The 15,882-nt window shown below is 42.1% G+C and overlaps 1 protein-coding gene across 1 annotated transcript in view; it reads left to right on the top strand.

Annotated features, from left to right (window-relative positions):
- LOC140390318 (uncharacterized) overlaps positions 1-15,882 on the top strand; it is a 408,192-nt gene that overhangs the window by 36,976 nt on the left and 355,334 nt on the right. The window contains exons 9-10 of the mRNA XM_072475373.1: positions 5,443-5,478; positions 7,232-7,258. Of these exons, the coding sequence (XP_072331474.1) occupies positions 5,443-5,478; positions 7,232-7,258 (63 nt within the window). The remainder of the gene's footprint in view (positions 1-5,442; positions 5,479-7,231; positions 7,259-15,882) is intronic.

Genomic DNA, 15,882 nt, shown 5'->3' with positions numbered 1-15,882 from the left:
TCTTAATTTATGAACTAATTGAAAATTCCCTGCAATTTATGCTGCCTGTCTCGCCATTGTCGCTCTTCCCTCTTTCACATGGAGTTCTCACGACTGTGGGAGGTTAATTTTCAAATTCCTCCAAAATCATCGTTTCCCAAAGAATTTCACACATTAGGTTTATTTTTAATTCTCTTCTGAACCTGTCAAAATTGCTTTGTTTGATTCTTTCAAATTCTATATACGTCTGACCAGTTTCTTTCCTGAGATTTTTAAACATCTGGCCGTAGCCTTCGGCCACTCGTTCACAGGCGCTTCAGATGGCTTTTCTCGTCGCATCAGTGTCTCTAAATATCTGCTCTTATATTGATGCAAGCACGTCTTATGCTCTGTCACATGGTGCTTGGCCAATTCAATTGTTCAGATGCTTTGTCAAATTCGATTTAAAAAGGTTTCCCACATATTTCTCCTCAAACCTTGGCAGTGCTTGAATATGTTTAAATATATCTCTGCATGGCTTTTGATGGAGGGATTACTCCTTCGTCCGGACCTTCCTGAACTTCTGCCTTTAACTCAAACGTTTGAAGTTGACGTTCTCTTTTCCCTTCCAACTGACCCTCCTTCATTCCAATTTTGCAAAGTACAAATTATGTCTCCTTACTCTTTCCTCTTTCCATTGCCTCTGTCTCTTTTTCATTTGCTTCTGGCATAGCCTTGCTCCTCTCTTTCTTCTAATTCAAGCTGCCTGATTTTAATTGTGGTGTTGCCAATTCCAATGCTTCAGATGTGCCCTGTGCAAATTTAAATGCCGAGCTGATGCTGTATTATTCTACCACTTCCTCGCCTCTGCAGCTAACGTAAATGTCAACTTCGCCAAATCTAAACACTTTGTTTTAACCAGCCTTTGTAAAACACAACAAGGACCTCTTCTACACCCAGGAAATTCTTCGCCACCGAAAGATTTGTTTCTCCTGTCCCTTCCTACTTAAACTGACAGACTTCAACAACTGAAAAAATCAGCAGTTCCTCGGACTTAACATAAAGCATACAGTGCAGAAGGAGGCCATTCGGCCCATCGAGCCTGCACGGGCCCACTTAAACCCACATGCCCACCTTCTCCCCGTAACGCAGCAACACCTTACCTTGTTTTACACCAATGGCAATTTAGCATGACCAATCCACCTAACCTGCACGTCTTTTAACTGTAGGAGGAAACTGGAGTACGCAGAGGAATCCCACGCAGACACGGGGAGAACGTGCAGCCTCCGCACAGACAGTGACCCAGCGGGGAATCGTACCTGGGACACTGGCGCTATGAAGCCACAGTACTGGCCACTTATGCTACCGTTCTGCCCATTGTCTTTAAATGCAATAATCCCATACCAACCTGGGCATTATACGGCTTAATCACAACAACATTAAACAATTTTTGTTCCGGTACCCGAACCAAGACCACAATATATATGAAACCTCTAAATTGTTTCGATTTACAAACTGTGAGGAAAGAATACTTCGATCGACGAGTGATTCCACAGACAATAAGGGATATTTTATGGTAAACGAAACGTTACTATTAACAAATAATTTGCCTCATTATTAATATCCAAGGTTAAAATATATTTTCAATTAATAATTAAAGAGTTCTAAAAAGGTAAATAAAAATCTTTTAGGTTACTCACCGAGCTACTTCTGTAATTTCAATTCAGGAAACGCCACACAAACAGGTCGAAAGCCACTTACTGATGCAGTTAACATTCAGTGTCTTGTAGATTTATTCACAAAGTGAATGGGAGAGAAACTTTCAGAAGACAGTCTAAGAAATATACACCCTTTCGGCAGAAAACAGACCAGAACTTTCAAAAAACCAACTAAAAACAACAGAGAATAGGCAGGACTCAAAAGAAACAAGAATAAACTTACCAAATCCCTCCCATGTGTGACATCACAGCCTGCTCGAGAAGTTAGCCCCTTCATCACAGCTTCAGCAGACACATAACTGAATAATCCAGTCTAAATTATCTTTAATAACACGACTCCAACAGACACATAATAAATTATGTTTGAAAAGTTCATGCATTGTTCTCATGAGCTTCGCACCATGGAGGCAAAACTCAATTTTCCTTTGAAACTTGCTGCCTTACAAATACGTTTTTGTTCCACGACCTACCATATCTCCGAATTTACTTCTCATCCACTCTTCTTTGTGCCGCCTTGTGCAGCTGAGCCAGCTTTCACCGTCATGGCACAACTTTCTCACATTATTTCTCTTCTTTGCAGTATTATGTTCTAGCTATTACGTATCCTGAGTCAATTCGTTGTTAGGTACATTGGGGCTATGGGGATGGTGGGGGAGAGGGCCTAGGTAATGTGCACTTTCAGATGGCGCGTGCAGATTCGTTGGGCGGAATGGCCTCCTGCACGATAGGATTCGAGACAATGAACTCCGGGTTTTTGTTCAACTCCTTCAAAATGAGTCAGGTCAAGGAACACATTCGTTTGAAGGTTTTACGTCAATTCTGCTACCTTTGAAACCACGCTAAGCTCCATTGACCTTCGCAGCTTTTTCCAGTGGACTTCAAGCTGTTGGGTCATTATTATCGCATGTATAGACGCAATACATTTAATATGTTCACATGTAAAGTTAAAGCGCATGGGGTTGTGGGTAGTATTTTGAGATGGATAGATTGTTTGTTCGCAAACAGGAAGCATAAAGTTGGAATAAATGGATATTTTTTCTAATTGGCAGGCGGTGACGAGGGGAGCAGCGCAGGGATCTGTGCTGGGGTCCCAATTCTTCACATTATGTGTTAATAATTTGGAGGAGGGGTCTAAATATATCATCTCCAATTTTGCAGAAAGTTCAAAATTGGATGGGAGGGTGAGCTATGAGAAGGATGCAGAGATGCTTCAGCGCGATTTCGACAGCCTGAGTGAGTGGACATATGCATGGTAGATGCAGTATAATGTGCATACATGTGACATTATCTGCTTCGATAGCAACAATAGGAATGCAGATTATTATTTGAATGGGAGCAAATTGAGAGAGGTGGATACTCAGCGAGAACGAATGCCTTCGTGCAGCAGTCACTGTAAGTAAGTACATCAGGCAGTAAAGAATGCTAATCGTATGTTGGCCTTCGTAGCAAGAGGATTGCTGTGCGGCAATGGAGATGTTTTACTGCAAATGCATCGGGAATTGGTGAGGCCACACCTCGAATATTGTGTGCAGGTTTTGTGTTCTCATATGAGGAAGGATGTTCTTGCAATAGTGAGAGTGAAACAAAGTTTACCAGGCTGATACCTGGGGCGGTGGGACTGTCGTATGAGAAGAGGCTAAATCGGTTAGGATTACATATTTGGCACTTAGAAGAGTGAGAGGGGATCTCATAGAAACTTACAAAATTCTAACCGTATTTGACCTGGTGGGTTAAGAAAAAATGATTCAGGGGCGGCATGTGGCGCTGTGGTTAGCTGCGCTGAGGTCCCAGGTTCAAATCCCGGCCCTGGGTCACTTTCCGTGTAGAGTTTGCAGATTATCCGCATGTCTGCGTGGGTTTCACCCCCTCAACCCAAAGATGTGCTGGTTAGGTGGATTGGCCACGGTAAATTGCCCCTTAATTGGAAAAATAAAAATAATTGGCTACTCTAAATGTATTTAAAAAAAGAAAGAATATTACTGATGGTGCGGAATCCAGAAATAGGGTCATAACGTGAGTATCAATGATAAACAAATAACAATGAAGAAAAAAGGTACAGCGCAGGAACAGGCACTACGACCCTCCAAGCCTGCGGCGGCCATGCTGCCACTCCATCCACAACGTTGCTGCACTTCCAGGGTCAATATGCCTCTTTTCCCATTTTATTCATGGATCTGTAAAGACACCCCGCAAATGTCACTATGATACATTCTTCCAACACAACCTTTGGCAGAGAGTTCAAAGCACTTTTTGATTAAATTATTTCCCTCCAACATCATCTCAAAATTTGTCCCTCACACCTGAAACCTTTGTCCCCTCCAATTGGCTCTTCGACCCTGGTTAAAAAAAAGCTTCTGTATATCCACTATGTCCACTCCCTTCACAATTGTGTAGACTTCTCTCAGGTTGCCGCTCAGCCTCCGTTGTTCCAGTGAGAACAAAATTAGTTGATCCAACATCTCCTCAAAACTACTGTCCTCCATACCAGGCAACATATTAGTACTGAGCTGAGGAGAAATCTCTTCCCCCAGAGAATGGTGAATCTGTGGAATTCACTACCATAGAAAGTAATTGAGGCCACAACTTTGGGAAATTTCAATAAGGAATTAGAAATAGCTCTTGGGGCTCAAGTGATCAAGCGAGATAGGGGAAGGCGGAATCAGGGTAATGAACTTGATCATCAGTCATGATCAAATGACTGGCTGAGCAGGCTCGATGGGCCGAATGGCCGCCTCCTGTTTCTATTTTCTCTGTATGTTCTATGCATGTCAGTTCCAATTCCAAACATTGCGTTCTGCATAACTCATATCCGGTCTGCTGTGCGCCCTTTCAAATTTATTAGCCAAGAATTGAAATGTTTGGATGCTACTAGCAAATATATATTAGCCGGTTTCAACTGTATAAGGCATCACAGAAAACAGATAATGGCAGATTACATTTTGCATCTTGTTTTACTTCAAAGAATATTTGGGTACATGCCTGTCTCCTCTGGAATTAAGCAATGTTCGCAATAAATTAAGCTACCCACGTGTTTGATTGATTCTGACAGACGTCCATTGGATTGCGTCATATTGGTTGATCGTCTGTATTACTCTCCTCGAGAACTCTCAATAATTCATGATACTGAGTGCAAATTTAGACATCTTACATATTTGGGGATACAGCGATCCACCTGGATCTCGCCTACATTTCGACTCTGCTGAATGTCTGGTGACAACCACACAATCAAACATCCACTTATGCAGGTACGACCCGCTGCCAAGTGACGGTTTGCTCCAGGCATTCATTTTGCAAATAGAGAGAAACCTTTCCAAACTATGCGTCTCTTCAGTATGAAGGGCATTCTTTAATTTAGCATTAAGCTAACAGAAGGTTATCTTAGTTCCTGTGTATTCTCTTTGAAACATGCCGGGTGTAAAACGTTGAAACAAATTAATTTAAATATTATTAATCGCGTGCGTTAAAACATACAAAAGTTACAATTATTAGATGGGTGAAATTATCACCAGTTCCTTGAAAAAAGAAATTAAGAAGATAATATTTCTCAGATATGGTCCTCAGTTGAGGCCTTTGTCACCACGCTCTGCCATAACAGGCACAAATATAAGTTCTGGAAGGCAACCGTTCTATCCCAAAGAGTTGGCTTAATTTTAAGCGTGTCCGTGCAAACAGGGCTGAAATAGTGGTTCATCCCATGATTATGCGCGGTAGTGTACAAAAAAGGGTGTAATGGTCCCAATGTTTGCATTATTCTATTGTGTTGTAGAAATACATTCATTGAAGGACCGCTTGAATGATGCAGGTAAATGAACATTGGATATTTAAAAATTAAACTGCAATTTGGCATTGTTGCCATCAAATGTCATTATAGTGTCAAATAATTTGTTGCCGTTGAAGAAATTTCATTCAGAATTTTATGCCATAGCAACGATGAAACCGAAAGAACACAGTGCAAATATTGTTTATTGCTCAAATTCAGATCCATTTAAATGAACACCATATGTTCTACCCATGAAAAACCATGAAACCACCAATTGCTTTTGTACTCCCACGGTTTTCGAAGCAAAAGATATTCAAACAAATTCTAGGCTAGCATACTTTTATTATGTGAATATCTTCCAGTTCACACCCAAACAACAATCACATGAGGGCCGTTAGTCTTGAGCATTCAGGTTCCATTTATATTGCTATGGGCCTTAGATTTTACAATGTAATCAATAGTTATAATAACTTACTATTTTTGTTCTAGTGCTAATGCGAGGCACACATGCCGTTTTCCAGATCCTTTCTGAAAAATGGAAATCCTTTGAGAAGATGAACATCCGAGCTATGTCTTGCCATTTGATCGGGCCATATTTCCCAGTCACCAGAATGACAAAAATCACTGCAACAACCAACTAATTACCTCGGAAATATAATAATACTTATGGAATTTGGTTTTACTCGTCAATCAATCAGGTCAAACATGTAATATTCGAAATCTGATGGAGATATAGAAATATTTTACAATGGACCTTTCAACGATCATTGGTTACCTCATAAACTCTCTTGGCTCCCGAATAAATGATGTATTGATACTGAGGCCGGCTTACTAATATTTCCATGCCATTATCGTACTGATGAGTCTAGTCTCCTTACGATCCTAAATATTCATAGATACGCCTACTGGCAGACGTCTTGTGAAGTCGCAATAATGGTTTCTTCACAACCTTGGACATGCATTTAGTTGACTAGAATTTTTGACATCCCACCCCTGTTTCCTACCATTCATTAATACACACCGCAAAGCCTAATCTTCCGGAAGACTTGTGATCATCTGGCCTAACATCTCCCTCTATGTTCAGTGACACGCTGTTTTAGTTTCCTACGTTTGAGCTACTGATGATGCTTCATTGATGATCGCAAATAAATGCTGGCCCAGCCGGCGACTCCCACGTCCCACGAACGGATACAAATTCGTTCAATTATATATTGTAGCCATATTTCGTAAATTAGGCATGCATAATTCAAATCACGAAAACATGTGAATAAAATGTCTATCCGGAATCGCAGCAGCCAGTAATAAAAACAATAACCCGTATTTATAGATCCTGTTAGTTTGACGAAATAATGTTATTGTCAACAATGACATGTTCCCCGACTGCAATTGCTACAAGTTGCTGGACCGTCAATTATGCTGTTTATCACGTCATTACCTAAATAGCATGTCCTGAATGGAAAAAGTGTGTAATATTGAATTTGCCAATGAGCGGAGCCAGTGCAAGTGAGATACATAATGGAAAATAGCGTTACACGATACTGCACCATGCAGATTTCTGCTGACATGTGGAAACCAGCTTTCATTTGATACAGTAAGTTTCTGACACTGAAGCTTAAGTTAAACAAAATGATCGCTTCACGTGCTCAATGACGTATGAAATAAAAAGGGAGCAAGTATGTTATCTTGCGAAGCAAAACAATTCCTTTGCATATGGAGTTGAGGTATGTTTGAAACAGCATTTCCTTAAATTAACATTTAGAAACAAATGCAATCACTTTCATCTTTGGTCCTGTAGAATTACAAAATGTGCCAAAAAGTGACGGTGAGTAATGAAATATTTCAACAAGTAATATGCAGATGCGATCAAAGCTAATTAAGTGTTACGTTCCGCCGATTCGACGACTTACTTTAACAATTTAACCGCATACTTGCCTGAGAAAGCTGTTTATTGCAGCGGCCTGGAGTTTGCGTTCAATGCCGAAATAAAACCGCTCGCTGTTAACCAGAAAGTGATTATCGCTGATAGAGAATTATGCTTGACTGCGACTTCACCTCCTGCTCCATGTTCGTTCCAAGGCAGTCACAGCTTGGAGCAGCAGCGACTGTGTTAGCCTGTCCAAACATCCAATCACAGTAAATAACTTTCACAGATGTGCAAAAGGAAATGAAATCCGTGGGGCGAAGACATTCTAAAATAATTTGAAGGACAGCAATTTAGAAATAGGTTTGGACTGGTGGCTGGGTTCTGGTAGGGTCAGAGTTTGTAAAGATTCTTGGATGCGTCAGTAATCTGAAAAACATGTATTGAATACAATTAAACTTTATCTTAAAATCATGAATTAACTATTTGACAAAGTTCCGCTAATATTTGTTTGATTTACCACTGCCACTTTCCCCAGAAGTAATATGACTAATAACCTGAATGTTAATAACAGTTTAAAGTTAAGGCAACATGCTGCCGCGTTGATGTGGAACACAATGCCCAGTTTGAGAGATTGCTGCTACCCTGCCTAGCTCGTGTTCTAACCGCGGGGTCCAACTTTAGAGCCAAAGAGCCTCGCAACTGGAAATGTTTTAAAGCCCTCCAGTTCCGACTTACGCACTGCAGCCACGAAGATGGCTCACAAACCACCTGCCCCCTCCCCCTCCCGAGGTCAGTTGTCCGAGATGGGCCCACAGGACCATGACAAGGAGCAGCGGATGGACACCCTCTTACCAAAGGTGGGTCACAGCCTCAAAGCCGTTCTCTTGAACACTGCCTGGGAGTTAGTGGTACTGGCAGTCAGCGCTACCAGCACAGCAAAGGCAGACGGTTGGTGATCTGGAGGGTTACTGATTAAATTACGAGGCCTTTGCCTTCTAAGGGGCGGAGAACCAGTGAGGGCTGCAAAAGGTGGCCACGGTACAGGTCTCCACTAGCTGGGGGAGCTATACTGATCCACTAATTTCTGTGCAACCGGGCAACGCTTCTGAGGAGTGCTAACACTTGGCGGGCTCCGACTGTGCTTGACCCTTGATGATACAGCTGGGGTATGAGGGTGCCCAGAGGAGGACCTGGGTGGGCTTACAGATGGCAAGAACCTTTTTGAACATTCAAAGGAGACAGGGAGGACTGATTAATGTGAGGAGCCAGGAGCCTGTAAGTAGCACCAAAGGAGTGAGTAGAAAAGACACACTGAAGCAAAGTCGGTCTGAGCCAGGGATCCATGTTTCCTTTTGGCTCCCGCACCCCCTCAGCAGCTAAGGCGCCCAGTCCGCGTTTGTAAATACTTGTAGTAAGTCTCGCCGCCGATACTTTTACCTGAGTCGTGGGGATCAAGGCGAAAACTAGGAGAATGTTCTGTCCAACCCGCTTATCACATTTAAATACATGCAGATACAGGTTTTACATGCCCAACCCTCAGTTTTCGCCGCCAGAGAGGGACCACCGTTTCAATCAGCGGTGCGGGCCTTCGAGCCTTCGAAACGTGAAGATTTTCACTCAGTTTATAAACTTTGGAGGACGGTTAGCGTGTGATTGGTGTGGTTGTTCAGCGCAACCTGTAATGGAAACTTGATTGATGAGAGTGACGTTCTGATATCCGTTTTCATGACAAGCCTGCTGGTATCGTAAACTTATAATTAGTTTCATTCAGTTAATTATGGCAAAGGCTTACATTTCAGCGTCCACACCCACCGATCCCCACCACCACCAGGCCCCCATACACATAAACACACTCCTGAAACTCCGAAAATTCCAATTGTTAAGAGATTACAGGAATAACAGCGCAAATGAATAGACTCAAATAATCCACATGCTGCCGAATGATATTCAGAGCCACAACCTAGTCGCCTACCTTTGCAACGAGTGACGAATGACTTGAACTGTTATGCCCTTTGAAAATGTCGACCAAGCTTTTAGTGTAAACTGGAGTGTAATGAATAGATTAAATGCGCAACAGGCTCACAATCAAATTCGGGTACTCAGGAGCAATGTTGGCCTGCGAAAGACTAAAAGTGGGTATTTCTTTCAGAGATTATGGGGAAATGGTAGGGATTTTAAATAATGACTTTGCCCCAGGCTGATAGTTTGCCGGAGGGTTCCGGAAGATTAACAGTGGATGGGCGAGAAGGAGTAATTAAGGTTAACATGTGCAAAACATCGATAATTGTGAAATTAATGGAACTTAATGTGACAAATCCGGAGGACCTGATGATTCCGATTAAAGAGTGTTGAAAGAAGTCGGGGAGCATATTATAGATGCCACAAGTATAATTTTTCAGAATTCCCAAATTGAAGAGTCGTCTCTCTGGATTGGTCAATTGCTCATGTCACTTCCCTCCTTAAGAAGTGCGAAAGTCGAAAATCAGGGAATTCTCAGATGGGTAACTGAACATTTCGAAATTTTCAACGAATCAATGAGAGCCAACATGGATTTCGGACAGATAGATAAAGCCCGACAAACCTCTTTGAATATTTTGAAGACATGAATGTGCATGCTGTTTAAATAGACTTCTGGAAGTTATGTCATAAAGTCCCACATAAGGGACTGTTCTCTAAGTTAGAAATCCACGGCATTGAACCCAAATTACTGAAAGGGCTGAAAAGTTGGTTGAGGGCATGCAACAGAATGTAGGGATAATAGGAAGGTACTCAAATTCGAAGGATGTTATGAGTGGTTTCCCACAATGATCTGTGTTCGGTCCTCAATTGGTCACATTATTCATTAATGACTTGGATAATGACATGGAAATGCCGTAAAAAATTTGCCGATGCCACCAAGTTGTGTGGCATTTAAGACAGCGATATCGCTAGACTTGATGAATGGGCAAAACTGTGGCAGATGGATTTCAATGCGTGAGCTTATCAATTTGTGGCCAATGAAGGATAGCACAGGGAATATTCAAGATGGGGTAAAGCTAAATTTAGTGGACTTCCAAAAATAACGTGAGGTTCAAGTGCATAGATCTTATAAATGCCACGAGTAAGTGCAACATGTAATCACGGTGGTTAATACTAGACTGCACTTTTGAAGGACTGAATGATAAGGACATTGAATCTATGCTGCAGCTTTCCTGAATCCTGGCTAGAACCCACTTGGGGTACCGTGAGCAGATCTGGGCAGCACACCTCAGAAAAGGTACGTTGGCCTTGGAGGGAGTGAAAACAGGTGAACATGAAGTATACCAGAACTCTGGGGGTTAAGATATGGGAAGAGAGTGTACGAATTATCTTTGCCTCCTCTATAATTTAGGAGTAGCAGGGGTGATCTGATCTAAGTCCTCAAGGTATTAACAGGAACGTACAGGGTAGATCAAAATAAACTGTTACCACTGTTGTTAATTTCGGGAAATATAGGCCATAGTCTAAAATTAGGTCCAAATCATTCAGGAGAATTGCTAGGAATAACGTCACCACACACAGGGTGACAGAGGTCAATTGATGATCGATCAGTTGTTAGTTTCAAATCTTATATTGGTACATGTTTGCTCAGCAAAGGCATTCTGTCATACGGGCCAAACAATGTTATATGGAGTCGTCCACAAGGTTAACCATGGTCTTATTAAATGGCGGAGCAGGCATGAGGGGCTGACTTTCTACTCCTGTTCGAATGATAAACACATGTTCAGTTGGATTACTATGTACCAAAATCAGCTACAGATTTTTATTGTGCCGAAAACAGACTATAGGCCCTATGAAAACATAGGCATTAAGAGATAACTTGAGAGGGGGGGGGGTGTTCAGCCGCAGTAAAATGTTGTGGCATGCAATCAGTGGAAGTTGAAATTAACAAGGTGTAAACAAATGAACAAACAAAAGATAAATAAAAGCCTTGAGATTATGAGTGTTTTTGTTTTCATTTATTCATGGGACCTGGACTTTTCTCACTATGCCAGCATGTGTCACTTGACCTCGAGATGGTGCTGGCAAACTGCAGTTTGGAACGATTGCAGGCTGTGTCGTGCAGGTGCACAAACCGTGCTCTTCGCGGGAATTTCCAGGATTGTTACTCTGCATACAGTGAAGGAATTGCAATATATTTTCAAGCCATGATGGCGTGCAAGGGGAGTTCCAGATGGTAGCGTTCCCACATGTATGCGTCGCTATTTTGAATGAATTAATATCTACCTCTTCCCAGTAATGGATCTCAAATTCTCCATGTTTGAAGGCAATCTTTGCAGATACTTGGTGTCGCCATCTTTGTCCTATCCTTGAGCAATAATCTTCAGAGAGTGAACAGGCAGGGCATATAGGGACCGGGACCCTAAAATGGCTGAATACAATGCCAGTGCCATCACTGTGCATTTTGCAGGAATTGCCGTGAATGCTTGTGGAGCTGTTTTCAGGTAGGAAACTTTAATTTGTTCGACGATCCTGTCATTAGGCTCCGAGGATATGATGGTGGCATTATTTTGCAGTTTCTCCATGTTCTTGTTTGTGTTTGATACAGAACTCATTTTACAATGTAATGATGAAACCCGTTGTTTAATGCAATAATCTGTTTACTCAAATTGGGCATTTGTTGTCCCAGACTCGGAGGTTTAATTTATAGAAAGTCGGTCCGGTGCTCCATCTTTCGGCAGGTGGTCTTTTGAGAGAGATGAACACCAAATTATGGGACGAACTCCAGAAAATCCGTCGAATCTCATACTTGAAGTAAGTGAGAGATGGCGAGTGGCTTGCAAAATTGGTGCTGAGTGGCACTAGCACTCGAAATATTCACGCCACTCAGTAATATGTTGTCATTGTTAGGAGGATTGTCATGAAGATTAATGGGTTTGCATTCCGGCAATATTCAATAATTACACCAGTTGGCAGCTTATTAGTGATGAGGAGAATAACCACTGACAGATAAAGAAGTCTGGGGAAGTCTCACAGAACTTCGTGTGATATCCGACTTGATATTAAAGTAGTTCATCAGATCTCTGAATCGCGGCAGTTGCAGTCAAGTAATCATCAAACAGTCTGATTGTGGTGTTGTTCTCCATTTAGAAATACGTGAAGCACAATTCAGCTGTACGATTAATTGAAATACTTCAGTCAGGTCGATGCGTACAATAATGGATTCCTGGTGCAGTTCTCAACATTTTCGTTGGATTTGTCTGGCAACATATACGATACAAAACCTTTGACTGTAAGACTCAATTTGCGAGGAATTTCTTCACTATACGATGCAGGCAATTCAAGTGAATGTGCGTCAGGATTTCTCCAAATTTAGACAAGATACTTCGATAATTTCGACAACATTATGAACTTCGCTTCTTGAAGGCATGTGACTTTATTTTATTCCTGAGCAAGATTTTAACGTTTAGTTCGCAGTTCGATAGGATGAATTATGGGCCTCCAATTTGAACAAAAGCTCAGCATCGTGCGTGCAGGCTGTATTTATTTTTCATCCATTTAATACATTGCTGCATCACGTCAATTCATTATAGCTTTATTATTTTGCAGTTCATCCATGTTCTTGTATGTGTTTGATACAGAACTCATTTTACAATGTAATGATGAAACCCAGCGAGGCATTTGAATGACAATTGGCCCATTGGGCAGACGCAGGATGGGTTTATAAAGGGAAGGTCGTGCCTAAATAATTTAGTGGAATATTTTGAGGTCATAACCGGTGATGTAGATAAAGGGGAGCCAATGGATGTGGCATATCTGGATTTCCAGACAGTTTTTCACAAGGTGCTACACAAAAGGTTGCTGCATAAGATAAAGATGCATGGCATTAAGGGTAAAGTAGTAGCATGGATAGAGAATTGGTCAATTAATAGAAAGAAAAGAGTAGGGATTAATGGGTGTTTCCTGGTTGGCAATCAGTAGCTCGTGGTGTCCCTCAGAGATCAGTGTTTGGACCACAATTGTTCACAATTTACATGGATGATTTGGAGTTGGGGATCAAGTGCAATGTGTCCAAGTTTGCAGACGACACTAAGATGAGTGGTAAAGCAAAAAGTGCAGAGGATACCGCAAGTCTGCAGAGGGATTTGGATAGGTTAAGTGAATGGGCTAGGGTCTGGCAGATGGAATACAATGTTGACAAATGTGATGTTCTCCATTTTGGTAGAGATAACAGCAACAGGGATTATTATTTAAATGGTAAGAAAGAAAACCATGCTGCTGTGCAGAGAGACCTGGGTGTGCCAGTGCATGAGTCGCAAAAAGTTGATTTACAGGTGTAACAGGTGATTAAAAAGTGAAATGGCGTTTTGTCCTTCATTGCTGCAGGGATGGAGTTTAAGCTAGGGAGGTTGTGCTGCAATTGTATAAGGTGTTAGTGAGGCTACAGCTGGAGTATTGTGTTCAGTTTTGGTCTCTGTACCTGCGAAAGGACGTACTGGCGCTGGAGGGTGTGCACAGGAGATTCACTAAGTTAATCCCAATGCTCAAGGTGTTGGATAAAGAGGATGTGGTTGAGCAGACTGGGATTCTACTCGTTGGAACTTAGCTGGATGCCGGGCGGGGGGGAGGGGGGAGGAGGGGGGGGGGGGAGAGGGGGTCTTATAGAAACATGTAAAATTATGAAGAGAATAGATAGGATAGATGCGGGCAGGTTGTTTCCACTTGCGGGTGAACGAGGGGGCATACCCTCAAAATAAGGGGAAGTAGATTTAGGACTGAGTTTAGGAGGGACTTCTTCACCCAAAGGGTTGTGAATTTATGGAATTCCTTGCCCAGTGAAGCAGATGAGCCTCCTTCATTAAATGTTTTTAAGGTAAAGATAGATAGTTTTTTGAAGAATGAAGGGATTAAGGGTTACGGTGTTCGGGCCGGAAAGTGGAGCTTAGTCCACAAAAGTTCAGCCATGATCTCATTGAATAGCGGAGCAGGTTTGAGGGGTCATGTGGCCTGCTCCCTCTCCTAGTTCTGATGTTGTTATGTTCTTATGTTCTTTACATTAAGTTGGGGGACAGTCAGACAGTGTAATTTGCCGTGGTGGTTCACGTCGCAGGAGATTTTCAAAATATTTCATCTAGCATATTCTGCTGGGATCTTGTCTGAAACATATGAGACATCATTCTGTGAGTTAAGAAAATTTAGTTAATTTAAGCTCAGTCGATTGACAACACTAGTGGCTTCAGCAAACTGATGCATGGCATGACGGTTAGCATACAGCTTGACCACTCGGAACTTCCTTTCTCGCCAATTGCTTTTTACATTCTGCATTTCTCGCTGTGTGGCAAATTTGGGCTGCTGTGCCAGGCAATGAAGGCGGCAATTACGTTTTCGTACGTCGTCTCAAAATTCCATATTGTTTTTATAGACTCAGTCCTGGTGACGATAATACTCGAACGCAATAACGTGGATACAATTTAATGCTGCTGATCTTACTTGGTATCGTAATTTTTTGAAAATGTGTGTAATATGTGAAGATCTAAAAGATGGCTTTGAGCTGGGCTTTGGCCGAGTTTCTTAAAATGTGAGACTTTGAACTTCCCACTGAAAATGTGGTTCTTCACATAAGTTTGCTCTGGGTGAATATTTATCACCGATCAAACAGGTGGATGATCTACTCAACATGAATCCACAGGCAACATGGCTCGAGTGGTACATGCAACTTGGTCGGACACAGAATCTTTGACTCCAGCAATTAAATAATCCTGGACACGCCAATTATTTTATGCAGTTTGTCTCTAAACGTTTCTACTTGCTTGCTGACAGACGAGGCTGCCGTACATTTAAACCACTTGGAGTGCCGTTCATCAGCAGGCTCAGGATATTTGCATTGGTTTCGCCGATTTTGATTTTACCAGTGGTCCTTCTTTAAATATCAGAGTCATAGAAAGGTCTTCATTTAAATTCTCCAGTGAGGTTCGAGTGACTGCGGTTGACATCATGGCAGCATTTGATTGAGTAATGCATCAACGAGCCGGAACTAAACTAGAGTCAGTGGTAATCCGGCGCAAAGCTCACCACTGGTTGGAGGCATACCCAGAAGAAATGAAGATGGTGTTGGAGGTCAGTCATCTCAGTCCTTGTACATCACTGCAGAATTTGTAAGAAGTACTGTCCTTGGCTGAACCGTCTTCAGCTGTTTCATCAATAACCTTCGTTCCACCTTAGGTTTTGATGTGGGGGCGCCCGCTGATGATTGCACAATCGTTAGCAACATTTGCCTGACTCCTCAGACCATGAAGCAGTTCACGGGCAAATACAGCAAGGCTTGAAAACAGTCCAGGCTCGGCCTGACAACTGAAAAGTGATATTCGCGCCTCACAAATGTGGAGGACTTACCAGCTCCAATTAGATAAAATAAAACTATCACCTCTTGACATTAATTGGCATTATCATCAAATAATCCCCAACTATCAACAACCTGGGGGTTACCATTGACCTGTAACTGAACTGGACCAGCCAAATATATACTGTTCTACAAGAGCAGGTCAGGGGCGAGCAATTCTTTGGCGACTAAGACGCCTGCCCGATTCCCTGAAACTCGTGCACCATCTTGAAGACACAAATCA

Source organism: Scyliorhinus torazame, chromosome 14, assembly GCF_047496885.1.
Source record: "Scyliorhinus torazame isolate Kashiwa2021f chromosome 14, sScyTor2.1, whole genome shotgun sequence".
Lineage (NCBI taxonomy): Eukaryota > Metazoa > Chordata > Chondrichthyes > Carcharhiniformes > Scyliorhinidae > Scyliorhinus > Scyliorhinus torazame.
This window is presented reverse-complemented; position numbering and strand designations above follow the sequence as displayed.